The sequence below is a fragment of the Bos taurus genome, chromosome 8 (genome assembly GCF_002263795.3).
Source record: "Bos taurus isolate L1 Dominette 01449 registration number 42190680 breed Hereford chromosome 8, ARS-UCD2.0, whole genome shotgun sequence".
NCBI lineage: Eukaryota > Metazoa > Chordata > Mammalia > Artiodactyla > Bovidae > Bos > Bos taurus.
Window position 1 is genome coordinate 41,823,523 of NC_037335.1, and position 26,923 is coordinate 41,850,445.

The following is a 26,923-nucleotide window of genomic DNA, read 5'->3' on the forward strand; positions in this document are numbered from 1 at the left end:
GGTCGGGAAGATACCCTGGAGAAGGAAATGGCAACGCACTCCAGTACTCTTGCCTAGAAAATTTCATGGATGGAGGAGCCTGGTAGGCTACAGTCCATGGAGTCATAGAGAGTCAGACACGGCTGCACAACTTCACTTCACTTACAGCATGTGGGATCTTAGTTCCCTAACCAGAGATCACGCTCCTGCATTACATTCCCTGCACCAGGGAAGTCTCTTAGAGACTTTTTTTTTTTTTTAATAGTTTCTTTTTCCCTCAATTTCCTTATTTTCTTCTCACTACTCCCTGAGCCAGTTTCAAGGTTTAGCACCCAAACATTTAGGAGACATTGCTTAGAAAGTTTCAGATGGATTATCTATCTCTAAGGCTCACAAAAAACTTAGCCTTATCATAAATGAGTTTCAATACAGACTTCTTAAGAGCTGATGAACAGAAAGTATCAAAATGATTTTTCTTGCTTGTCAAGGCCTGCCTTGTCCTGTCACCCTGGGGCTTCCTCCCTTCAGGGCCTGTTCTCTGTCACCCTCAGGGATGAAGCTCTGGCCCAACATTCCTTGGTAATAGTGGCTTTGATTTTCATTTCTCTCATGAGAGGTGGAGAGGCGGGTTTGAGAGGGTGAAATATTGGCTGCCTGTGGGGAGACACTAAACTGACCTCTAAAAATGGCAGAAATGGGGCATCTCTTATTCTTTCAACTTGATGTATCCAGATCTGGTTCCCAGAAAGGGGTGACTGAGCCATCTTCAGTTGAGGAAAGGAGAAAGATTTGGGTAAAAACTTTTGGAAAAGTTCTTTAGAAAAAGGAAAGGCTCATAACAATTTGGGCTTCCCTGGTGGCTCAGTGGGAAAGAATCCACCTGCCAATGCAGGAGACGTGGGCTCCATCCCTGACCCAGGATGATCCCTTGGAGAAGGAAATAGCAACCCAATCCAGTATTCCAGCCTGGGAAATCTCATGGACAGAGGAGCCTGGTGGGCTATAGTCCAGGGGTTCACAAAGACTTGGATATGACTTTGTGACTAAGAAACAATGACACAACAATTCTCTCAAAAATAAACTTAATTTAAGTTACATGTACAGTTTATTAATAAAAGAAATATTTATCTACAGGTCAGCAGGATGGGATGTGTTCCAACATGTGCCTCTAGAATTCTGAAGATCCTGAGCATGATAACTGGTTGTACGCTCTGGACTTCTGAGGCCTTACATACTCTTAAGTCGTATTTTGGTATCAAGTGACATTTTTAAAAAACAAGAGAGTTTTGTCAAAGCCAGTCATTTCATTCGAAGAGTTCTTTCCCCTCTGTGCTTGTGTGAAATGTGAGCAATGCCCAGGTCTCATGGGTAGATTCCAGAATACCTGAGACCCAGGGTTAGGTATTGCATCATCTATCCATAGACTCAAGTCACAGTTCTTTCTGTCTTCTTGGGCAGGTATCTCCTTATGAGAACCTTAATATTTAAGATATGTTGTGTTATAGTTTGTTTTCCCCCATGTCTTCACACACAGGAATGATGTTGCATGTTTATATATTCCTTTGGGGACTCTTTATCTTTCACCTTATAATCCAGTGATATACTCTACTTCCCATGGGCAAGGAAAATAATTCTGGAACTTTTAGCATCTTGTAGGCCTGGCACCGAACAAACATTTATCCTGTGCCAACCTGACATGGAGGTGCTATTGTTATACCCTCCTGGTGCTGCCATATTGGAAGCCAGTTACTATGGGTGTCTGAGAAACTGCGGAAGCATCCAAGGTCATTAGTAAAGGAAACTCAGCAAACACACAATGTGACATTCAACTTAACCTTCACACAGCACTGCCTCTTTGTCTGAGAGGAGTGCCAGTAAGCACACAGGGTTTGGAATCACCCGTTATTAGCCGCCTCAGTTTTCGTATCTACAAATTGGAGATAATACTTACCTATTCAGGTTGTTGTGAAGATCAATTTTTATGTTTTCCAGAACTTCCACAATTTAGGTCCATTGAAGCTGAGGGCCCCAAATGAGTGATAAAGACTAACAGGTTGTATTCCTCATTCTTGGATGTAAGTTGTTACAGCAAAAGTGTAGATGTGTTTTAAGAGCTTCCCCACCATTAAAACCAAGAATTCCAACTTCTATTGGGTTCAAAATAATAAACTGCTTCCCAGGGTAAGAATTCTAGGAAATTACTCCAGTTAGACAGCATGACACAGGCGCATACCCTCCTCAGAATCTTCTGCTTGGGCTTGAGGGTAGTTAAAAGGTAGTCTTCAATTGAGGTCTTCTGTTTCTAAGTGTTAACTGAAGAGTCAGTTCTTCCAGTGCCCTATATCTTTGCTATTTAAAGCCTGTCTTCTCATTTTTTGAGGAGGGTTATCAGATTTTCAAAGATATAAGAAACAGAAGCAAGTGTCAAAGTTGAAGTCTCCAGGTTTTTGCCTTGTGTTCATCAAGAATAGAACACCAGAGGCTTGGAAATGATACCAAGGCTTTAAAATAGCTATAAGAATGTTTTAAGAGCTGATTGAACAACTAGGAATATTTTTTACCAAATAGATAGCTTGCAAAGGCCATTTAAAAATTTGGACTCAAAACCTTGACTGAATTTCTTTACCAGAGGCCACAGATCTGTTTATCATCGGTCTTCGTAGCAGTTGAAGTCTCTAGAGGGTTTCCTTTCTGTGACTTGCATGACAGGCTCATTTAACTTCAAACATCCTTCTTTAGTGTCTGCTAAGCTTCATACTTTGCCTCTTAATTAATTCTCATTTCCCATATTAAACTCTAGAGACATAGCAAACTCATGCCAATAGGTTTTACATTGGAGTCTTAAAGTTCTTGTGTGGCTCCTGATGCACAAGGCTCTAGTCTTCCATGAACTATTACTTCATGCTGAATTGATTAGCCATGTAACTGTTCTAATTTCCATAGAAATATCTAGTTACCACATTTCTTCAAGTGAGTTTGTACCTCTTAAGGTAGAGTTTCTGTCCTTGGTTACTTCTGTAGAGACCAAGGTGAAAGAATGAGATGCTATAGACTGTTTGAAGGTTGGAAATTGGGACCTAAAACCTGGAAGTCCTACCAGGGACTGGAATCCTGGTGATGATGGAGGATCTGCTTGGGTTTATTCTTAAAATCTATGGCTTTGGGCTTTCTAGTGGACTAATACTGTATAATCCTTGTAACGGGGGGAAACACTGGTGTCTTTAAGCTTCCAAGGAAGGAATTCTGTTTTGCTCTAAATGAATAAACCTATCAATGGGTTTTATACAAGAACAAGGTCAAAGTCCCAGTCAACCAAGTGGCCTTTAGAGTTTACATAGATGAATGCTCATCTACTTATAGAACAGACGCTCCAGACACCCCACAGGAGCAGGGCACATGCTGTTTAGTGTCATGACTATTTGCAGATGAAGCAACAGGTGGCAGGCAGAGACTACTACCTTTACAACTTCATCCTTATCCTCTGTATGCTTGACCTCCATACCCCCACAAAAAAGGTCCACACCAGAATTCACTCTCATCCATTTGACTGGACTCACAAGAGGGCATCTATTAAACAAGATGACAGACGCACCTTCTCATCTAGGATTATTGATCTCTTCACCTAAGCCACAAGCCAAAGGACAACTGTCTTATTTACATTCCATATGCAAATGGACTCTGCCTCATCCACTGATCCATTCAGCTATTCAAAAATATCTTCTCTTCATCCTTTGGCTACTGCACTGATCAATCTGCAAAGATTGCAGCTCCTTCTGCAGTGGACCGTTGCCTTGCTTTGGACTTGGAGCATCTTCCCAGGGTTAAAGCTTTGTTTCTTCCCTTGCTTGTTGGCTTCCTGAGGTTTAAGAGAAAGCAATGGCCCATCTGATGCAAATCTTACACAAGTTGTCTGCTACTTTTTCTTCTACCCAGTGTCCTTTTCTACTCTTCATATTAAACGTTTTGAAAATCGTCCATAGAAGGAATTCATTCTATGCCAGCAAGCCTGACAGATGAGATCACCTTATAGATTCTCCATGAAGTCACTTTAAAATAGTGGTTTTCAAATATTAGTTTACATCAGAATCACCTGAAGGGCTTCTGAAAACACATATTCCTGGACCTTGCTCTCAGAGCTTTTGATTGAGCAGGTCCAGAGTAGGGCCTAAGAATGTGCGTGTTTAACAAGTTCCTAGATGATGCAGATGCTGACCTTAACCCCACTGAGAACCACTGCTTTAGACTGTTCAAGAATGGCACTGCCTGTTACCTCCCTAGCTGTTCTTCAGGGCCGATGGTGTAGATGTGTAAAAGAAGAAAGTTCTTACCCATGCACTGGAAGGCACTTTTCTTTGAATGACACATAATTTTAGGAAATCTGAGACAAGTACAGAAAAAATTGATAGAAATCTTTACCATATGTTACTGGATCAGGAAACTAATTGGAGTAGGAAATTTCCTCAAAGGGTTCTAGGTACCGGCTAAACTAGCTTCTTTTACCAAACAAGAAGTATTTGGGGAGGCAAGTATTAAGGGGTACCTCATTCTTTTAGTACTTAGTTGTAAGAGAAACAAGCCATATTATAGGCTTCAATATACAACATCAAGATCTAGAGCTCATATATTTAGTTAGAACACCTGATACTACTCAGGCTGTTTATAGAAATTCATCCTAGAGGAATAGGCACAAACCATGGTTAAGCTGCTTGGTTTAATTTTTTTTTTTAGCACTTGGAAAAAAAATGTACAGTAGTTTGAACACTTAGTCTTTGCAAACCTCCATTGAGGTCAAAGATTTCATTCATACGTACAAAATTAGTTTACAAATTTTTTTTTTTTTGGCAATTTCACCTTAGTAACCCGTTTTATCCTATTGCCATTGTCCCAACCATTGAAAAAGTTTACAATAATTTACATAGAAATATTTTCAAAGTGCTTAAGAATAGTGATTGTTCTCTGGGATATTTACAGATGGCCTATACAATGTATGTACATGTGGTATACACTATAGCACAAGTTTCGTTGCTGGAATATGGCTTTCGAGGGAAAGTGCATATTTGGCCAGAGGTGGCAATACTGTTTAGAGATTCAAGGGTTACAGATACTTTTGGTAACCACATCCAAAACTGAAGGAGAATGTGGATGGGAATATTTACAAAAGTAATATAAAAATGATTAAGTATACAAGCTTGATCCACGCAAAGATATCTTGATGTTCTTCCAGATGGGAGGAAGAAAGAGGCTTCAGCTGCTGGCTTGGTTACCATTCCAAAGTGGGGGTTTCACTGGTTCAGACCTCAAAGGTCGCGACTTGTCTCAGAAGTCAGGCTAGATCATCGTCTGTGCTTACAACTGATATCTGTGGAACAGAAAAAGCATGGAGTGAGTTTGGTGATTCCTTTGTTGGTAGCAACTTCATTTTCTAAAGCAAACCTTGTTTTTGAGTTGTTCATTCAGAGACCAAAGGTGCCCAGAAGGGAAGCCAGACCCCAAACTGTACTGAGTTGCATCGCTAATGCATTTTAACTTGAATTCAACTATATTTACTGGGTAGAGAGAGAAAATAGTGTGACTGATTCTGCCTATTCTCCTGAATGATCTTAGATTGTGGATAAAAATGTGAAAAGACACGCATGTGCCATGAACTGACCACCACTCTTGCTTCACCAGAGCTCTGCACTTGTTTTGTTCAGACTGTTCCAAAAGTGAAGGCTAAACACTCCATGTTGGTTTCAACTGAAGATCAAGTGACTGACTCCAGTGTTGAAAGTAAGGCTAGCTCTATGAAGTGGGATAGGTGATTTTCAAGCATTTGGTCGTTTTGGCTAAATGAACCTTGCTCAATACACTGACTTTAAGTCACCCACCCTATAGGCACCTGCTTTAAGTTCAAAAAGGAGATCTTTGGTTCATGTTAATATTTACATGTAGCTTCCATAACCCAAAATATCTTAAATTGTACAATGATGTCCTTAAGTTGACTTGTCATTCTGTTCAGGGCAGACAGTTGTCAATGACTTAAATTCTAACAGGCTAGACTGTCTAATCTTCAGGGAGTAGATGAAGTACCGGCTTGACCAAAAAGTTTGTTTGAGTTTTTTGATAATAGCTTATGAAAAACCCAAATAAACTTTTTGACCAACCCAATATTTGGTGACTCCATGGTTCTAATGGCTGTTTCCAGTCCAGGAAATCGTAGCTTGTGTCGTGGTCTCACTGCAAGTCATGTACATAAAGACACAGAGCTGACTTACTGCTGGGTACGTGTGTCCAACAGAAGCACTGTGTCTACCAATGTCTATTGATAGGTCCTCTTCAGTGGTCTTCAAGTACACAGGATTGTCAAAGTTCATGCTTTTCATGTTCTTATGTTGCCAATTCCGCCACATCAAGTAGCCACCTACTGCTGCCATTGCTAAGAGCACTGAAAAAAATTAGAAGGTGACTAATCAAGGTCTAGTCTCAAAACATACAAAAAAGGAGGATGCTCAAGAATCCATGATTGTTAACTAATAAAATCTTCATGTTTTAAGAAGCTGGGATGACTAGAAATTAGAATATAAATGGGGTAGGAGCTTAAAACAAGTTCAGACCAGAGGTTGTGTTGTTTTATAGACACTGATGCATAGCTAGACACCTCCGTCTGGGCAGTTGTGGAGTCCTTGGCTCCTCACCAGGCTGATCAAGTTCAAATTTCAGAAGCTTCTGGAAAGTTCTTCAGATGGTCCTCCTGGTGAGTTAGCTAAGCTTGGAATCCCATAATTTAGGATAAAGAGACCACTGTAGCACAGTGCCTCACACTTCACATGCCCTAGAATAGCGTTAGAGGTTCTTCTTCCTGGGCTTGAAAAGGCTTAACTATTTTTAATGTACCTTCTATAACTCCTCAAATCATTTAAGAACTCATGTATCTCCTCTGTATGAAGTATTATACATATTTCGAAGGGGAACAGAAAAGTGCTCTTCACTGGGACGGACTTATTATGAAAGGGGATAAAGCCAGACAAACAATTCTGAAGTAGAAAGCAGTGAGCACTTAACAACTGAACATTCGTGCCTGCCAGTTGCCATGCTAAGGACACCACTGTAGAGAAGGTTATGGACTCTTAAATGAGCATGCCAGCTTGGGGGGGGGCCAAGGGTGATTCAGTGTCCGGAGTGCTGTGACAGTACAAGGAGCTACAGGAAGGGCATCTCTAGACAAACTAGAAACAGCCATCCAGTATCTATGAAGTTCCTTGGATCCAGATGTGTGGGGAATGTACTTACAGAGGGGAAGGATGGCCCAGGCAGCAGAAGTCCCTTTAGGGGGAACACTGACCTCCGACACTGCTGTGGTCACATTGATCCCTACAAGGGAATAAAGGGAATCAGTTTAGAAGGATCTGAATTCAGACTTAGAAATTCACCCACCTGGTAGAGAGCCTCATGCCCTCTTGCATCCACCACTGCTGCTCAGTCTCTACTCCAACTGTTTACCAAGAACAACTGGTCTAGAAGTACTTCTGAGTCTCACGTTATAATAGCCATTTCATGAACAGCTCTCTCACAGATGTCTTACTAAGTCAGGTCAGGCTAAGAGCTGCAGGTTCTAAGTCTTTGGAATTTAAATACAGGTTACCAATTAGGGGTAGAACGAGGAGTTAAAGGCTGCATTAATGATGTAAGGGACAGGTACAAAGAGTGTGGCTGTTAGTTGAGATTAACCATTTGCAGTACTGAACCCAATACCTCCAAGAACTAGTCCACTAGTTGGAGAAATTTCTGCTGTGTTGGTATCTTTTGTCTCATTGTAATTCACAGTAGTTGCAGTACCTAAATTATAAAACCAAGAACCTGGTTAATGCCAAGGTTCCAGAGTGGCTAGCTCTTTAGTCCAGACAAGCCATGCGGTGGGTTATTTTAACACGGGGAAGTTGACAAACCACTGCTGAACCCAGCTGCATGGTGGATGTGTCAAAACTAAGGGAAACCTCAGAAAAACCCAGATACACAAGTCTTTGGGCAGAACTGTAAGCACTGGGAATTTGACAATTCAAAAAGATACACAGCCACACTTAAAGACCTCTCTAGGCAAAGTCCCAGGCTCCTGGGAGTTGCAAGAAATGCTCTCAAAACCATATTACCAGGCATACTAGTCTCACTGTCAAATTGTTTTGTAATTGCTTTCTCAGTAAACGGAACTTGACCCTGCAGGGACTCAGTATCATGCTAATAAAAACCTCACGTTATGAGATCCTAATTCACAACATGTAAGTTTTAATTTGCCACTTAGTCAAAAGCTAAGAACAGGAGACCAAGATGCAAGTTTCATTTAAGTATGAGTTTAAGATAATGTCACCCACTGGGGCGAGAAGTTTTCCTGGAACCCTGGCATTCTTTAAGCCTCATTTCAGACCCTTTCTTTGAAAGACAATGTTAAGACTTTAAGAATCTGCAAGTTGGCTGGGTCAGTGCTGTTATGGGACTAATTGGTACAAATCAGTATAGTCACCTATAAACTCATCTTATGTGAGTTAGAAGTCAGTCCTCAAGGAATGACACGAACTCTTGGTAGAGTTGGTAGCAGATACGTTCTCTAATTTATTCTAAGAGTGAGTTAAAACAGAATTCTTAAAATCCAGGCTAATTTTTATAGCTAGTGTTTTATCCTATTGCCTGTTGTAGGTCCTGCTTATGGTTGAAAAGGAAAAAAGCCTTACTGTGACACTCTCGGCCATTGTCCTCTAGATTGTATCCATTGGGACAGGAACAGGTGTATTTTGGAGAGTGGTCATTAATCTGTGGGGCTGGCAGGCAGAGGTATTCACATCCTCCATTCTCCACATCTTCTTCACACCAGTTTTTACCTATTCAGAAAGAAAAGTCTTTTCAAAATGGGTCTTCCAGCGCCTGCTATACATAAAGCTTGGTTCTAGATGCTGAAGACATGAGTCCTTGTCTCTAAGGATTGCTCTGTCAACCCCTAAAGTTAAGCCAATACTCATGAAGGATAAATAGTAGGAGTACAGGCAGCATGCTCTAAGGACACACAGAGCCAGACAACTTCTTGGAAGTAGGAAAAGAGTTATGCTGTACACAGATGTATGGAGGCAGGAGGTGGGCAAAGGAGGTGAGTGAGCAGAGGCTTCACTATCGGTCCAAAGCTTACAGCCAAGGCTCAGAGGAAGGAGAGAAGCATGCTCTTCTGGCTTTGTCTCACTCCCACAGAATGGGAGGAACCCAGCTACAGGGAGGCTTAGAGGTTTCATTTAGATAGAACCAGTCGTGTATTCTGAGCAGGAGACCACATGCCCAGATGTGTTTGAGCATCTATATAGTTCCATACAAGACATGTCATGGTGGAGAGAGAGGGAAAGGTGATGGCATAAAAGCTACTTTGCAGGCTTAGTGCAATAGTTGTAGCAAGAAGGAATGAATGCCAAGGGGGATGGAAGGGATTGATATAAAAGTCAGGAGGCTGACAGTTGGGAGGGAAGCTAAAAGCTGAAGTTCTGAAGCTCTTTGACCTGTAAGTCAGACTATACTGAGCACCAGGTCTGAAGGGTTGGAGGGAGGGTCCAGTGGGGGGAAATTTCCATCGTGGAGCAAGCTGAGTTGCTAGGGAGCTGCTGATACCCAGAGGGCACTGTGTCAGGCTGCTGCCCTGAAAGTAGCCAGAGGGGCTCTGCTTCCCCACGATACCTGATGGTTGTACAAGTTCGTGATAGACAATGATGTCCTGGGCATCATTAAGGTTGTTAACTAGAGTGGCCAGCTCCGAGCCAGTGAATTTATTGGCACCATAGACTGCTTCATTTTCCCCATCTATCCAGTAGACACGATCCTAAAACAGAACCCCCAAATTAGTATGTACATGTAGGATCAACATGAGTCAGTCTCTAAGGTCATTATTATTTACTGCCAATTTAATGGATCAAATTTATTTAAGGCTGGGTTGGGATGTCAGATGTAAAACTCTAAGAGAAGCAAGTTCAGGTTCTTAAAATGCTATGAGGAATCAGTGTGTCAACTGGCCCAGGTTTTAGGTGATGGCCCAGGTTTGGGTTTAGGTTTCTCAAGTCATGCCCCTCCATCCTTCCCTCCTTCCCCTATTCTTTCTCTCCAAGCTGCTACAGTATCTCAGAGGTATATGCTTAAATGTGAGACACACATCTTACCTCAAATATTGTGAGTGCCAGGGGATGAGCTAGGAATTCCAGAGACTTCAGGACTATCCTGCGATCTTGGCCGTTCAAGTCCACACTGGATAACATGTGCAATTTGGAATCCAGCCAATAGAGGCGGCCCTTTATAAGGTCTGGTAGGAAAAGAATGGTCAGAAGTCAGAACTGGTCTGCTTCCATTTAAAATATCTAAGGAATTCAGTACTCTGCTTTCACTGTTCCTCCTCTAGCAGGGGTTCTTAACAGGGTCCCCCAAATCTTGTGCAGCAGCATGCAGAATCTGCACCCACATACATCTGGGGGGACTCAAGGGGTACCTGAGATTGTCAAAGTAACTGACTCAAGTGTTAGTGACATCAAAGACGTATTAAAAGAGGCCAGCATTTTGTTGTTCTCCCCTTAGGAGCCAGAAGTGCCCTGAAATTCAGGCAATGTAAGGCACCTAGGTCAGGAGTGTTTATGATGAGAGTTCACCTAATTCATGTCACAGATTAGCCCCGGATGGATAGAAAAGCTAGTAATTATGGAGCAAGTGATTTGTTAAGTCCACCGTTCCACTTGTACTGTTTGGTTCTTCTCATCACAAATCCTTGCTTAAGAAGGAATCTTAGAGTTGTCTGCTATAGTCCAGCATTCACTTAGAGATTAGTAAAACTCTGCAGACAGTTGAACCGTGGTTGAGGAGGGAAGAAAGCACATACCAAGTGTAATTCCATTAGGCCACTGGATGTCCGCTGTCACCAGCGCCCGTCTGTCAAACCCATTCATTCCTGCTTTTTCAATTTTAGCTGGTTCACCCCAGTCTGACCAGTAAACAAAGCTGGGAAGAATTAAATTAGAAATCAGCTTCAGTGGTTTAGAAGGAATAAAGTTGTAGCTTGAGACATACATGTTCAAAGAGTAAATGGGAAACTCTAGAGTATAAATTGTACCACTTAAGGGTCAAAGTTATGTTCTGGGTAAACAAAAGTTAACACTCTGGATCGACAAGCTCATTGTTAACTATATTAAACTATATAAGCCTGATATTAAACTTCAGCCCGAAGTCACAGGTTATATATTTTCTTTATGAAAGGCCAATGTTTTCAAGAGAGTAAAAAGCGAGTATCTGGTAAGTTTTACAGACACCCAGGGCTGGGCTGTGAGAACACAGTGAGGCTTCATGGGAGTCAATTGTGATTACTACAGCCTTGGTCAAATTGCTAATAGCTGCTTTCTTGTTTTATTTAAGGGCAATTTGGAGGAAGTCCTCAGTGAAATGTTTCTAGAGAGGTTTATTTATTTTCATTGGATTTCAGACAACTTGCACACTTAGATGAAAGCCTAGAGATAACGTGGTTACCAAAATCCTCACATCTCATGTGACTTAGGTTGGATCATTCAGAGCTAACCTGATAAAAGTGTTCAGACAAAAATTAAATCACTTGCATTTAGAAATGAGCCTATCTATGAAGCAGAAACAGACTCACAGACATGGAGACAGACTTATGGTTGCCAAGAGGGACATGGGGGAGAAGGGAGGGGTGCATTGGGAGTTTGGGATTAGCAGATACAAACTATTATATATAGACTGGATAAACAACAAGGTCCCACTGTACAGCACAGGGAACTATATTTAATATCTTGTGATAAACCATAAGGGAAAAGAATATGAAAAAGAATGTGTATATATATATATGTGTGTGTGTGTGTATATTTATGTATCTCCAGATATATATATATTTCCAGGCAAGAATACTGGAGTGGGTTGCCATTACTTTCTTTAGGAGATCTTCTCAACCCAGGGATTGAACCCAGGTCTCCTATGTTGCAGGCAGATTCTTTACCGTCTGAGCCACGAGGGAAGCCCTATATACACACACACACACACACACACACATACACATATAGCTGAATCACTTTGCTAAAAAGCAGAAATTAACACATTGTAAATCAACTATACTTCAGTGTAAAAAATCACTTGCACAGAAGCTGGGTGGGCATAAGAGTTTAGATACAGCTTTCGATGTATCTCAAATCAGAATTGTTTCATTCATGTAAACTAGCAGTCACCTGCTCAGGGAGGGCCTGTCATATAGATGAGTCCATTCCCGGCTTGCTCAACTATGGCACCACTGACATCTTGTACTAGATCATTCTTTGTTGTAGGGAGCTGTTAAATCTTGGGATTTCAGTACTATTTTAGGCGCAAGGGAAGCTCCTGACCTACACAGATAGCATCTGAAAGTCTATGTGATGAAAAACACAGAATACAAACCCAGACAACGGGTCCACAGCTATGGAGGCAGGCTCTCGCAAGTCAGAGTTAAACAGGAACTTCCTCTTGGTTCCGTCTAGGGTAGCTACTGAAATAGTCTTAGAAGCCGCATCAGTCCAGTAGATGGTCTTGTACACCCAATCAACAGCAATGGCTGCAGGATTATAGACATTGTCGATCATTTTAACATGTCTACCAACTTTGTCATCAATTGAGGCACTGAAACAGAATAGGTCACAAGAAATTTAAGAGTTTGACACCATCGGAGCCTGGAGAACGGACTTTCTGCTCACAAAATGGTCAGCTACTTTGTTCAGAATGAACTCTAGTAACCCCATAGTTCAACACTCAAATTATGTAACCACGCTGCTTACTGATTCCAAATTACTAACACTGTAAGTGATCTTGTTGTTGGTCTGCATTCTACTTGCAAGAACACCATACTCTTAAGTGAAGCTATCTGCTTCAGTAACTATCATCTGAGTTTCTACAGTTCCCAACAAGAAAAAGCTACCACTACCATTCTAGTTGTAGCAACTATGAACTAACTCAACTAACTGGAAATAAAAAAAAAAGGGAGAACATCAGAGAAATTAAGATGTTACCTGTTATAATCTTATAATTGTAGCCATCTTTTATTTTACAGGTGATTGTTAGTTTCAAATGAGGAACTGATAGTAATTTAATAATTAAAGAATCAGTGTTTAGATTTAATGTGTATGTATGCTAAGTTGCTCCAGTTGTGTCTGACTCTTTGTGACCCTATGGACTGTAGCCTGCCAGGTTCCTCTGTCCATGGGATTCTCCAGGCAAGAATACTGGAGTGGGTTGCCATGCCCTCCTCCAGGGGATCTTCCCTACTTAGGAACTGAACCCGCATCTCAAGTCGCCTGCATTGGCAGGTGGGTTCTTTACCACTAGCGCCACCTGGGAAGCCCCTTAGATTTAACATTCCTGACATTCAATGCTAGACTGGAACTAGAGATGAGGGAAATTCCTCCAAACCTTCAAAAGGCCAGTGGCAATGACTTAGACCAGGACACCAAGAATGGAACTGTAAGTTACCTGAAGATGGCCTTTTGGCTTAGATCAGCCCAGAACAGTTTCTGAGCAGCGATGTCAGCATCGAGAGCCACAGTGTTTCTCAGCTGTTCAACTAGTTGGATATATTCTTTCCTCTCCAAGCCAATCTTCCTGATGTCTCGTCTATTGGTGAAGATCAAACTTGGCTCTTTGCCTGCAAGACAGGAGTCAGGTTAATTTAGCTTTGCTGAAAGAAGACAAGGTCCTTCCAAGTTACTTCCTCCCAATAGAGGAGCACTTAAAAAGTGAGGGCACTGCTGAACACTCCAGGAGTACTCGTGCCGAAGTCCGTGCCCCCTGGGCCTGCGAGCACTTCCTACTGTTTAAGAAGGCCATCCTCGGGTCACAGCATTCAACAAAATAGGCAGCTGATGCATGTTACTTATTTGAATTGCACTCAAGTTTTGGAAGCAGAGAATAAGCAGGTATTCATGATACATATGTAAAAGGAATTGACCAAGGCAGGCATCTGGGGCAATGATTTGCTATCTAACATCTGCAATTGCACTGTGAATTTACTAGCATTGCTCTCAAGTACTATTTTATTTTCATATTTCATTTGACTGTTGTAGTTACTGGCTGTACCTTTCATGAGCACTTGCTCATAAAGGTACTAGAGCAACACTAGTCCAAGTCCATTTACCTACTGCCTTGCACACGCCCGTGGCAAGATCCATTTGATAGCCACGACTACATTCACACTTGTAACCGCCTTTTAGGTTGATACAAATTTGACTGCAGATTCCCGGATTTTGGCATTCATCAATATCTAGGAGGGAAATTAGAATTAGTCTTGCTTTTCCTAGATGATCTACAGAGATCTTCTGACCTTTCCCATCACCCTCTGTTCTCAGGCTCTGTTCTTCAACTCACCTCCACAGGTTTTCCTATCTATGAGTTCAAACCCAGCTGCACAGTCACATTCATAGCCTATAACTAGGTCTTTGCAGATATGGGAGCATCCACCATTATTAACCAAGCATTCATTTACATCTGAAATAAAAAGATAGTAGAGTTACTCAATACTCAAATTGATATTTGATCTATTAACATCTAAAATCCAGGCTATTCGTGATAACTTGTCTAGATAGTCTAGTCAAACCCATGATTTTTCAAGATCTAATAATGGGCCTTGCAGATACACATCTCAGTCTGTATTGGGGAAATAGTAAACCCAATCTCTTGGCAAGTTAACAGTTGGTTAAGCAGTATTTAGTCAAGGTTCTCTATTGCTGATTGGTTATCATTAAGGGGGTGAAACTATGAACTACTTTGTCAGCACTTTTAAGTCATAACATTTCACTTTTAAGCCCAGCAACTGAACCAAATTCATTAAAGTAGTTTACCCAGGCATTAGGCAGGCTCCAAACCGCATTAGCTCTGCTGGGTCTGCTTAACCCGTCCCACTCTGTCCTCACGCAACCCCTTTACTTACGGCATTCTTTCAGGGGCTCGTCACTCCAGTCCCTGCAGTCCTGCTTCTGGTTGCACACTTTACTGATATCAATGCATTCCCCACTTCTGCACTTGAACTTCCCGGGACCCAAGCACTGATTGACTACAAACCGAGACACGGAAGAGAGATTCCATCAGTGGGTCTGATCAGAGCAACCATTGGACTAACAACCCACAACCAGGGGACACCCACCATTCTTGCAGTTGACTTCATCAGAACCGTCCACGCAGTCTCGGATGCCGTTACATTGCCTGCTGCCGTGGATACAGCTGCCGTCCTCACACTCAAACTGGTCGGGTCGGCAGGTTCGGGAAGCTACAGGGGGAGAGAATGGCATGGGGTGAAGTCAGCCGAAGTGTCCCTGGTGGATACCTGGGTGAGAGCTGAGCATGCCACACTGACAGGAAAGTGACTTACGACAGTTGACCTCATCGCTGCCGTCCTTGCAGTCGGGATCCCCATCGCATCGCCATTTCTTGTGGATGCACTCGCCAGAGCCACATTGGATCTCGCTGGCCGGGCACCTGGTGTGGATCACTGGCTGGCGGCCGCACTGCTCCAGGGACTCATCCGACTGGTCCGAGCAGTCTGCGTCATCGTCGCACACCCAGCTGATGGGGATGCAGGAGGAGGTGCTGCACTGGAACTCGTGGGGCCCACAGGTTGGTGGGGCGCAGTCCAGCTCGTCGCTGCCATCGCTGCAGTCATCCTGGCCATTGCACATGAAGTTCCTGGAGATGCAGCGGCCACTGGAGCAGGTGAACTCATCAGAGCTACATGTTACGTTGCCTATTGAGAGACAAGATGTCCCATTGAAAACTCATCAGGACTTGTCCTTTCAAGCCTCTTGTCCCCAAATCTAACATGCAGGTCATGGATCATGAACCCCAGCTTTTTCACCTAACTTAAAAGCGAAAGTTGGATTATATCAATATTTCCCAGAACACCGGGAAAACAGCCTTAACATGTAAAATAGGCAAGGACATTTGAAGAGGAACAGAAATGAAGGAATGAGAAAATAGATGAAGACTAGAAATTCATTTGAGATGAGAAGCATCTTAAAGGGACAGCAATTAATAACTTAAACTGTCACAAGATACCTCATTGGGAAAGGTGGACATGAGTTCTCTTTAAATGGTACACTGCTCATCAGGCCAGGCCACATCCTGAGCTGAGATGATCAGGCATCAGGTACATGAGCAAACATTCACTCCTAATAAGCATTGTGACACCATCACCAAAAAGAAGCCTCCATGTATTATACCACCATACACGGTCCCTTCTCTTTTGGTCCTTCCAATCAGGATCAGGGGTAACAGGTCATAAATATTTTCAAGTTTTAGAAAGTCACTTTTGGGGCTAGAACTGCAATCTAGCAGCCAGGTGTGCTAGATAATGATAAGCTAGTCAGTTCATACTTTGACTCAGATTCCTGCCAAATTAATAAAGGTCAAAATTTGGTGGTAATTGGGGTGGAGACCACGACTCTCTTGGGAAGCAAAGTCTAGATCAAAAAGGGAAACACTTGGCAGCTCCATGGCTTACCAGTACATAAAGCTCAGTTCTAGGATTCAGTGCCAAAACTCATTGGACTAGGTGCAATGGTAATGACCTTGGCATGTGACTTCTACACGCAAGACTGGTGTTTCGACCACAAGTGCCCTCAACTCATTGTACACTTACTGCATCAGGAGGCCTGTACCTGTCAGGCTCGGCAGCTATGGTTTTAAAGGCCCTATAAAAAGGTGGACGCTTGAAAGAACATTCAACACAATGTCTGTTCAACCTAAAAACTTTCCCAGGGCCTCACCTTTAACATGGAGCATTTTATTACACGTTTTCCAAGAGCAGAAACATGAAAGGCTAGGAAACAGAGTTAGTTTTTACAGGTAGGAACTGTGATAGGAGACAAAGGTACCATCAGTTGGCTAGAGTTTTCTTTGGGTATCATCAGCAAGACGTTAATTTGTCCTTCTGTTCCAGTTTAGCTTTTGGAAAGGTTAAAAGAGAATCTAGTTTGGGGGCTGAGGAATGCTTGTGTGAGACTCAAGTAATTTATGACACTAGGCAGATCCAGTTTCAACCTGGGGATGGGTTTGCTGGCTTTAGTCTCCTCGTTTGATGGAGCCCAAGTGAGGAAGGCCCACGAGCTGCTGTCCTAACCAAGACAACACTTCACACAATTGCTGCTTCACTGAGCCATCTCTACATGGAAGTGCCTTGGAGGACTTACCTTCTTATTTCTATTTGCCTAGAAGAACCAGCCAAGCAAGCAATGGTCAGTTACCATACACACTTCTCTGAGTTTGAGGGCAGTTAGGAAAGACAAGGAGTCGAGCAGGTAGTGAAGTCACTAGAAAGCAAGTCAAGTCAACTGCACCTTCACGCCCACCCTTCTTGGAGCAAGAGGGTCTCTGGGTTAAGCCACTCAACACTGATCTTCTTACCACAGTTTTCTTCATCTTCTCCACTGTCACAATCATTTTCACCATCACACCGCCAGGACACTGGGATACACTGAGTGGAGCGGGCACCACAGCTGATTTCATTTATGCGGCATGTTCTCATATCTGTTGATGACATACAGTCTCAAAAGAGCCTCCGAACTCATCAGCACAAAGCTGCTGCTCCTGTGCTGCCTGGAAGTGGTGACATCTGTAACTCAGTGGCCGGGCACACAGCTGAAATTCGACTGACTAGCTGGAGCCTGGGCAGATCTTCCGTCGGCTCCATGGCTGGGGAGCCAGGCCAGCCTAGACTACCTGGCAGTCCACCCTAGAGCCTTGACCGTGCTACTCTGTCAAGGTTCTGTGGCGTGTGCACTCCTGGCTTTTGTTTCATTTGGCATGGTTGGGTTCCTTGGCTGGCCTGCTCCTTGACCATTATGTATTTGCTGGGTACCAAGTGACACACCCAGATATTGGCAACGAATGCCAACTTCATTAAAAGCCAGATGGTCTAATACCTATGAAGTCTTCTTTTGCCTGAATTTCTTCACAGGCCTCCTTCAGATTGATATCTTGTGAAGTAGGGGCAACCTCTAATTCTTGACTTTACAGGGTCGTCCCCCACTAAAACTTGGAGCTGGATCTTTGTGGAACCCATCTTCACCTATGCTAACTCACCTCCTTTGGCCAGTGCTCTTATTCACCTTACTTCTTGCCTGGAGAACTGCAATTAACACACGTCTCTTCCTTTTTGCTTAATTTTCCTTTGTAATCTTATATTCCAGACCTAAACTTTGTTCATATTAGACTTCCACTTTTAGTGCTTTAGCAGGCCTCTACTGCCTTAGAAGGAACATGAAAACTTTCTTCACCAGGATATGCAAATGATTCTAATTTATCTATCCCACATCATCTTCCTCTATGATGTCATAGACTTTCTCCTGAATGTCAAGCCTAAGGACACATGTGTATTTGCATACCTATGAAGTTTCTATTATATAAGAACAAGCTGTAAGCTCCCCACTTAAATACCTTTAGGTTACATGTTTCTTAAAGTCACTAATATCATCCTGTTTCTAGTCACCTTACCCCTTCAGCAGTAGATTTTTTTCTCATAACATGAGAAACTCTGCATCTAAAAGCTTATACTTGGTGGACAGGGGACCCTCACATCTTGACTTAGCTTCCAGGACCAGAGTACCATCTGCTCAGCGTCATTATCATCGAACATTTGAAATCTATGCACCTAGTCAAGGAGTTCTTAAATCTTCTGGCTTCAGTCTTAAATGTTCAATAGTGAAGCTACCCAAGAGAATGTCAGTCTTGTTAAGATTAGGGAGAACATTATTTAATATTATTCAAGATTGACTGATAATGATCTGACTGACCTTGGAGTCAACTGGCCTAACTTTAAAGAAGGGCAAGGAAAACTAAGCAAGTTTTAGAGTATACAATACTTAGAGCTATGAGACATGGAACAGCTTGGGAAAGTTCAAGTCCAAAGTGAATCACACTCACGGCACTGTTCTGGGCTTTCATCAGAACCATCTTCACAGTCAGGATCCCCGTCACACTGCCATCGATTAGGAACACACTGGCCATTGTTGCATACAAAGTCAGACTCGGCGCACGTCTTCTTCACTACAGAAGTGGATTTGCAGGGTTAAAGTTGAAGTCACTCACCCAAGAGCCCTACATTCCCATTAGGGGTACAACTGCATTTGAGATGCTTTACTCTAAAAATAAAGCTAAGTCAATTAGCAGTTAACTGCCAATATCCAGCAGGACCTTAGAAAAATCTTTTTTACCTTCCCTTTCCCCTAGAGGAGGAAGGTGATCATTTGAGAGACTTGGAGGACACTGAGGTCAAGGGATCCCTTCCAATGAACTTCTTGCTCATTTTATAACATTGAGATTGAGTAATAAGTTCATTCTTTTAATGCATTTCTTCCAAGTCATTTAAGTGCTTCATAAGTTTAACAGTCAAACATTTCATCTTACGACTGGCTCACAGTATAACTGTTTTAGGGGCACCTTGTAACAATACATGGGTTTAGCATAGAGACAGAAGGCCAAGCTCCAGTACCAAATACCGTCACCCCTACAGGTCTATTGGGGCAGAGGAACCCACTGGATAAGAAATAAAGGAAGCTCAAATCTGAATGTAAGAGAAGTTGTATTTAGCAACCGAAGGGTGGGCTCACATCAACCAGCTAAAAGTCACTGAACTTACTATGGAAGCTGCCAGTCCTCATAACTGGCTACTAGAGTTAAACAGCCTGAGACAAGGTATCAGTTCTGCTACTAATTCTTACTAGGGCAGACTTTTCTCCTTAATTAGGGTGACTGTGTAATTTGTCCAAATTGACACAGTCTCAGTAGAAAGAGGGTACTCTTATTTTTACCAGGAAGACAAACGTCATTCCAGGACTGTGCTAAGTAAAGCCGGCAGCATGGTCATCCTACCCTTGAGGAACTCCGTACCCAGGCAGTAAGAGTCTTGACAAGGAACCACATAGGGCATTCCAAGAGCATCCTTCTTAGGTTATATTCTTCTTTGCCCCTGTGCCTATACTTTCTACTTGAATTTCCAGTTAAGTCATTCATTAACAAATATTCTGAATGGAAAATAGGCTAAAAGTCAACAATTTATTGAAAACATGAAAGAGGCCACTTCAAGTCAGGGGTTTAAGCCAGGTACAACTCTCAATTCAGAGTGTACAAAACCAGAGGGCTGCTCTGGGTTAGCCTCAGATATTGTTAATGGGGTGACTTCCTAGGTGGTGCAGTGGTAAAGAATCCGCCTGCCAATGCAGGAGACACAGGAAATGCAGGTTTAATCCCTGGGTCAGGAAGATCCCCCGGAGAAGCCAATGGCAACCCACTTCAGTATTCTTGCCTGGAAAATCCCACACACAGAGGAGCTTGGCAGGCTACAGTCCATAGGGTTGCAAAGAGCTGGACACAACTGAGCAATGAGCATTGTTAATGGAGAGACAGGATTATAGTCAACTTCTAGAACTCAAGATGGGATAATCAATTATGATGATCTGAAAAGGATTGTTTATATCCTAAAACTGTGTAGCCGAGGGAACAAGAAAGGCCATATTTTCAGATTCACACCTGCTTCTAAAGTCACTGAAATGCTCAAACCCCAGTGTTCATGGTTTAAGTGATATCCAAGGCCCATCTTCTCCTGAGCCTGTAGAAAGATGCCAGAGGGTCTCGGTTATTGTAATTCACCCTGTGATACTCTTCAGAAGTTGTGAAAGAGAGAGTAGGCAATGGTTATAAAGAGACCTCATGAATTTACAAAGTATAAGATGTTACAGGGGTAGAGAAGTTTGGTTGTATTACAAAGTGAACAAGAGACACATGGGGTCAGTAGGTTGCTAGGGTTTCTCTCTCTCCATTCTGAACACAGACTGGGAGGGGAAAGATGGGCTATTTGAACTGGGCCTTGAGAGATGGATGGAAATTTAGATGTGTCACGGGGAAAGAGAACTGCTAGTTCCATACTGAGGGTATCTGAGTTACTGATTTATCAGTTCAGCCTAACACCTGTAGAAGAATGAGTTACTGGGACTCACAGAACATGGCTTGTAGAATCCAAGTTGAAGTTGACTAAATATGCTAGTTGACATGCTTGAAAGAAAAAGCCCTGATAAAGTTGTAACCAAGTTCAACATCAAGAGGTTGGACAGGAAAAATAGGAAGTAGCTTTAGAAGTGTTAAGTAATTGTGTAGCCTTTCATGGCAGAACATCTCCATATAAACATTCACAGCTTCCCGAGCAAAGCTCCCACTTTCCTTCTCTACTCTCATACCTGGAAGGCAGAGACAAATTATGGCCAAGAATATATTTCCTTTCTCCCATTTTGTGTGATCTAGATTGTGTGTACATCCACCTCCTTATCTCTTCCAGGTCTTCTGTGATGTAGCTAGAACTGATTGATGTGGAGACTATTTTAGGAAAAGCCAGTGATGACCCCTACAATGACTCAGGTTAGTTTCTACTGAGGTAGTCAGATGGTAAAGTAAGACTTCAAAACTTCCAAACATGGAGATAGTAATTACTCTCTAAGAACATAAAAGGGTTTTTTCCAAATACATAGTTCAGCATAGAATAAGAATTGCTACTTATAGCAAGAGCACGGTTGACAAGAGTGAGGTCCTTTAGTGAGAAAACTAGTGAAAGAATTATATTATCCAGGTAACACAGAAAGAGCATGGAGCTCAATATCTTGTAGAGTAGATTAAGATCTTAGTGTTGGAACGCAAAGATGTAAACATGTCACATAGAACTATTCTTGGTCCTGAGACTGGTGATAAGCTTCTTTCCTGAGATTGCAGAATGGACTTACTCTGCTTCCAAATGAGCTACTAATTTACATATTGGCACGCAGGCATCCATGATACTGCTCTGAGAGCTCAAGCACAGGACAGCCTGCCAGGATGTTTATACTACAGAATTTTAGTAATGATGCATGAAGTAGGCAAGGGCCTAACAAGATAGCAGTTGATGAAAACTACACTTAGTCTCTATTTTTCTTCTGTATTTTCAATTTGTACAGCAGATATCTTTATGTAACGTCTTTTAAAAGGTAAAAGACAACGTTATCACCGACATTCATGAACAACCTTGTTTCAGCAATTTAATGACATGGAACAAAGGGATCATAAAGCAAACTTCAGCTTGTATTCAAGGTCCCTAAATGTCATCATGACATGTAGTTCACAGCTGTCCTGGCTTAACAAGAGGTCACACCAATTGCAAAAGCAGTCATTTCTCACAATAATCTTTTAATAAATGCTGATCGATCGGTATAATGGCATATCCCTGTTTTCTTTGGGAAGAGAATGCCTCCCATCCTGTCTAGTGCTTTAAAATTAGCATCTCTGGAGAAAAGGAATTGTAAAAGAATCCTTATCTGATCTTTGATCTGGGCTGGCTTATGAGTTACTGGGACTCATAGAACATGGCTTGTAGAATCCAAATTGAAGTTGACTAAATAGGCTAGTTGACTACACCTAGCAACTAAATGGGCTTCCCTGGTGGCTCAGAGAAGTGTCTGCCTGCAATGCAGGAGACCCGGGTTTGATCCCTGGGTCGGGAAGATCCCATGGAGAAGGAAATGGCAACCCACTCCAGTATTCTTGCCTGGAGAATCCCATGGACAGAGGAGCCTGGTGGGCTAGTTGAAGTTGACTAAACATGACAGGAATTAATCTCTGAAACTGCAAGGGATTTCGTACTGTCCATGGCTTGCTTTTTGGGGGTCAAAACCATTTGAGAATTTTTAAAAAGTCTTTTCTAAGCAATCTTCTGTCTCTATTCCTGGTCTTCCCCTCCCTTTCCCTAGCTTCCTACACCAAAAGTTTGCCTCATCTAAGATCAACCAGGTCCTTTCATTTGAAAGGAACCCCACTTTATCTTCACGATTCCGTACTCAGGTCAATAACCTCACACACTCAGTGGTATTCCTCCTAGACCAGAAAGTATAGAATCTTTGGACTCTGGTTCAGAGCAATTCTTAGGAGTGGATTCAGAATCTTGACACATTTGTAGAAGTGAAGAGAATGTCATCCTTTTTCAGTAAAATGCCCAAGTCCCAGTGAGGAGACAGGTGAGGCTGTGCAGCTCTTTACTCACCACAGTTCTTCTCGTCACTGCCATCAGTGCAGTCTTCATCCCCATCACATTTCCACAGCAGTGTGATACATCGGCCATTTGTGCACTGGAACTGGTTGGCTTCACATTTGGCTTTTCTTCCTAAAAGCAGGAGGGAACACTTAGCTAAGCTGGGACACCCAGGTGGTAAGTTAGAGATGCTAGTTACCTGAAACCCACGGATAGGCATCCTTTCAGAGGGACAGGTGCAGCCTCAGAGGCTGTAACACTGTAGGGGCTGGAGCTGCATGGGCCTCGGGGCAGTGGCTGACAGTAATGAGTTCTTAGCTGAGCATACACTATCTACATAAAACTAGATCTCCCAGTCTCTCTTGCAGGAGGCATTGCCATGGGATGTTCTGGCTGATGGATATAAGCAGAAATGGTATATACAATTTCTGGGAAATATCCTCAAAGGGACAGGGGATCTAGTTTCCTCAATTTTGTTCCTTTCTGGCTCCTGAAAACTAGGCATGGAGGCTGGAATAGTGATCTTGAGTCAATGAAGCCAGACCAAGATATAAGGAACGTAGATTGCCTACAAACTGCAGGTGGCGGGGCAGGGGTTCACCATGGACTCATTTCTCTCATTTATCTAAGTCATTTTGTGTCACTAGAATCATGCAGCCAAATCCTAATCCTTTAATGGCATTTCTTGCCCACATTCTATACTGTTACTCATCAATGATGTTTCTATTATGAGCAAAGTAAAGGAGATTTAGAAGGGGTGGCAAGGACAGAGGTGAGGTTAATACATGGCTCCTTGTCTTAGAATTTGAGTCTAATTGGAAAAAGCTATGTTTAGAAAATGACTCCAAGATAAGATAAAAAGCATGAAGAAGACATAGTTAAGAGGTGAAGGGAGATCATTTTTTTAAATCTAATTTTTATATTAGAGTTGATTTACAATGTGTTAGTTTCAGGTGTACAGCAAAGTGATTCAGTTACACATATATCCATTCTTCTTCGGATTCTTTTCCCACATAGGTATTACAGAATATTGAGTAGAGTTCCCTATGCTATACATTAGGTCCACATTGATTATCTACTTTATATATAGTAGTGTATATATATTAATCCCATATTCCTAATTTATTCCTCCCCCATTTCCCCTGTGGTAACCATAGTTTGTTTTTAAAGTCTGTGAGTCAATTCTATAAACAAGTTCATTTGCATCAGCTTTTTAGAGTCCACATATAAGTGATGTCATATGATATTTGTTTTGTCTGACTTACTTCACTTAGTATGGTAATCTTAAGTTCTATCCATGTTGCTGCAAATGGCATTATTTCATTTCTTTTTAATAGCAGAGTAATATTCCATTGTATTGGGTTGGCCAAAAAGTTCATTTGGGTTTTTAAAATGAACTTTTTGGGCAACCAAATGTATACATATCACATCTTCTTTATCCATTCCTCTGTCCATGGACATTTGGATTGCTTCCATGTCTCGGCTATTGGAAACAGCACTGCAATGAACACAGGGGTGCAGGTAGTTTGAATTATGACTTTCTCCATATATATGCCTAGGAGTGGGATTGCAGGATCATATGGTAGTTCTATTTTTAGTTTTTAAGGTACCTCCACACTGTTTTCCATAGTGGCTGTATCAACTTACATTCTCACCAACAGTTAGGAGGGTTCCCTTTTCTGCACACCTAAAAAAGGGAAATCATTTTTAACTTAGTGATGTGAGAACAGCAAAACAGGGTGAAGCCACACACCTGGATTCTATTTCTCTGAGCCTGTTTTCCTGTGCTCCATGGACGAATATAATTTGCATAATGGCAAGAATGAACACTTGGAAGTAGGGCACTCATTTTTTGCCGGGCGTGGGGCAGCTAACATTCAGGTGTTTCCTACCATTAGCAGGTTTGTCCTCCTGGAGGATGTAATTTCTTTGAGATAAAAGGCAAAGATCTGGTTGCTAAATGCTGATATACTGCAACTATTCGAGAAAACCAGCCAGTGGAGGTATACAGTTCACGTAGAATCCTCAGGGAGGCCTTCCAAGCAGAAAGCCTTGAGCCTTCCTGCACCTTTCAGCATCTGCAGCTGTGGCATGCAGGAATGGGAACCGATGCTATAGTGACAAGCACGGACTGGGACTCTTGTATTATGTACACAATGCTCTCGTTGGCCTCCCTACTATCAGCTACTCCCTGCTGTCTGGGAGCATTCTAGGCTTTGTGGCTAGCTCCCAGGAAGATTAAAAGGTGGTCCTAGTTTGCCATATGGGTGTGTGATTACTTAGGTACTAAATGTGCTCGTTTCAAAACTATATGTATCATTCTGCCCTCAAGAGTCTAGTTAAGCTAGGACCCAGATTCAAAGGGGTGTGACTCCATGGCACTTCCTACCTATATTTCATTTTTCACTTTTTAAAACATTTTAATTGTTTGGCCCTACCACATGGCTTGCAGGATCTTAATGTCCTGACCAAGGACTGAATCCAAACCCCAACAGTGAAAGCATTAAGTCTTAACCACTACACCACCAGGGAATTCTGCCCAGCCCCAGATTTTTGGGTTTTTTCAAATTTACAATCTTAACCATTTTTTGTTATTTATTCATTTGAATGTTCCCCAACCAGGGACTGAAGCTAAATGCTGGGGGGGTATCTGAACCAGGGCCCATTAGCTACAGTGCTTTATCCATACTACCTCTGAAGATTGTGGGAGTGGCAAGAATCTACTTTGAGTACTTTATTTTAAAAGTTAAAAAAAATAACAATTTATAGTCAGAAAACAGAAATATACATATATGACAGAAAAGTCAAAATACCTTTTCAAAAGGCTTTTGTTACCAAAAGCTGTTTGGTCAAAATGAGAGGCAAAAAACATGGAAAACTTAACCATATAATCTGACTTGGACAGGACTTTAAAGTAGACAATAGATAATGGTTTTCCACTTCAGGGTTAGGTACCTGGCAGATCTCTTTAAAAATGAGTCTTGAAGCTACAGATTTTATAGACGCTCCAGCTGCTCTGAGATTAAAGATGGGCACACAATAGTCTAAGGCTGGTGTTCAGTCCACTGTCACCTTAAGGAGGCTCTCTGAATGTAACTGTAACACACAAGTCATCAACAGTAACAAATCCTGGGCTAAAACCCCACCAATGCTGCCTCAAGAGTGGCTGTTGAGTGGACTCAGGACAGACACAGGCATTTTCTTAGTGTTTATTCCAGTATCTTTAGACAAAAAATTTCTACCTTTTCTTATCTCAGATGTTTCCACTTCACCCAAGCTTCTGCCCAATGGTCATAAAGCTATGTTTTACCACAGCACACACGGCTCTCCATCAAGAACGGTAAATAATGGGGTTGGAGTGGAGTATGCTACTAACCAGCCATCCCTGCTTGTTTAAAAGAGCAGCAGGGTTGGGGTGGGGCTGGGTAAAGCTAGTTGACTTTATAAAGGGTCCTTTCTTTAAAGAGAGGAGAAGAGAGATGCTAAGCTCCATGGCCATGCCTCAGTTTCTTGTTTCCTAAGCACTTTGTTTTGGGAGATTGCTCCTGGGCAGACAGGGTTCCCTGTGTTTGTGTTAGTGTGTTAGTCGCTCAGTGTCCAACGCTTCATGACCCCAGGGACTGTAGGCCCCCAGGATCCTCTGTCCATGGGATTTTCCAGGCAAGAATCCTGGAGTGGGTTGCCATTTCCTTCTCCAGGAGATCTTCCCGATCCAGAGATCAAACCCAGGTATCCTGCATTGCAGGCAGATTCTTTACTGTTTGAGCCACAGGGCTCCCTGCTGGTGCTGCTGCTGCTAAGTTGCTTCAGTTGTGTCCAACTCTGTGCGACCCGGTAGACGGCCTCCCACCAGGCTCCCCCATCCCTGGGATTCTCCAGGCAAGAACGCTGGAC

At 42.4% G+C, this 26,923-nt stretch overlaps 1 protein-coding gene and 1 long non-coding RNA gene across 15 annotated transcripts in view; one reads left to right on the plus strand and one right to left on the minus strand.

The window, feature by feature from the left end:
* LOC132345950 (uncharacterized) overlaps positions 1-26,923 on the plus strand; it is a 287,030-nt gene that overhangs the window by 46,293 nt on the left and 213,814 nt on the right. The gene's annotated exons all lie outside the window — the stretch shown is intronic.
* Positions 1,070-26,923, minus strand: part of VLDLR (very low density lipoprotein receptor) — a 35,830-nt gene continuing 9,976 nt past the window's right edge. For 2 of the 4 annotated variants that reach the window (NM_001434842.1, NM_174489.3), the window contains 17 exons: positions 23,042-23,161; positions 18,907-19,029; positions 17,389-17,511; positions 15,359-15,730; positions 15,134-15,256; positions 14,921-15,043; positions 14,359-14,478; positions 14,129-14,254; positions 13,468-13,639; positions 12,403-12,621; positions 10,847-10,965; positions 10,140-10,279; positions 9,664-9,805; positions 8,682-8,828; positions 7,249-7,329; positions 6,234-6,403; positions 1,070-5,338 (listed from right to left, as the gene is read on the minus strand). In NM_001434842.1, coding sequence (NP_001421771.1) covers positions 5,303-5,338; positions 6,234-6,403; positions 7,249-7,329; positions 8,682-8,828; positions 9,664-9,805; positions 10,140-10,279; positions 10,847-10,965; positions 12,403-12,621; positions 13,468-13,639; positions 14,129-14,254; positions 14,359-14,478; positions 14,921-15,043; positions 15,134-15,256; positions 15,359-15,730; positions 17,389-17,511; positions 18,907-19,029; positions 23,042-23,161 — 2,456 coding nt within the window. In that variant the 3' untranslated portion in view covers positions 1,070-5,302. The remainder of the gene's footprint in view (positions 5,339-6,233; positions 6,404-7,248; positions 7,330-8,681; positions 8,829-9,663; positions 9,806-10,139; positions 10,280-10,846; positions 10,966-12,402; positions 12,622-13,467; positions 13,640-14,128; positions 14,255-14,358; positions 14,479-14,920; positions 15,044-15,133; positions 15,257-15,358; positions 15,731-17,388; positions 17,512-18,906; positions 19,030-23,041; positions 23,162-26,923) is intronic. The other 2 variants (NM_001434843.1, NM_001434844.1) reach the window with 2 other exon arrangements.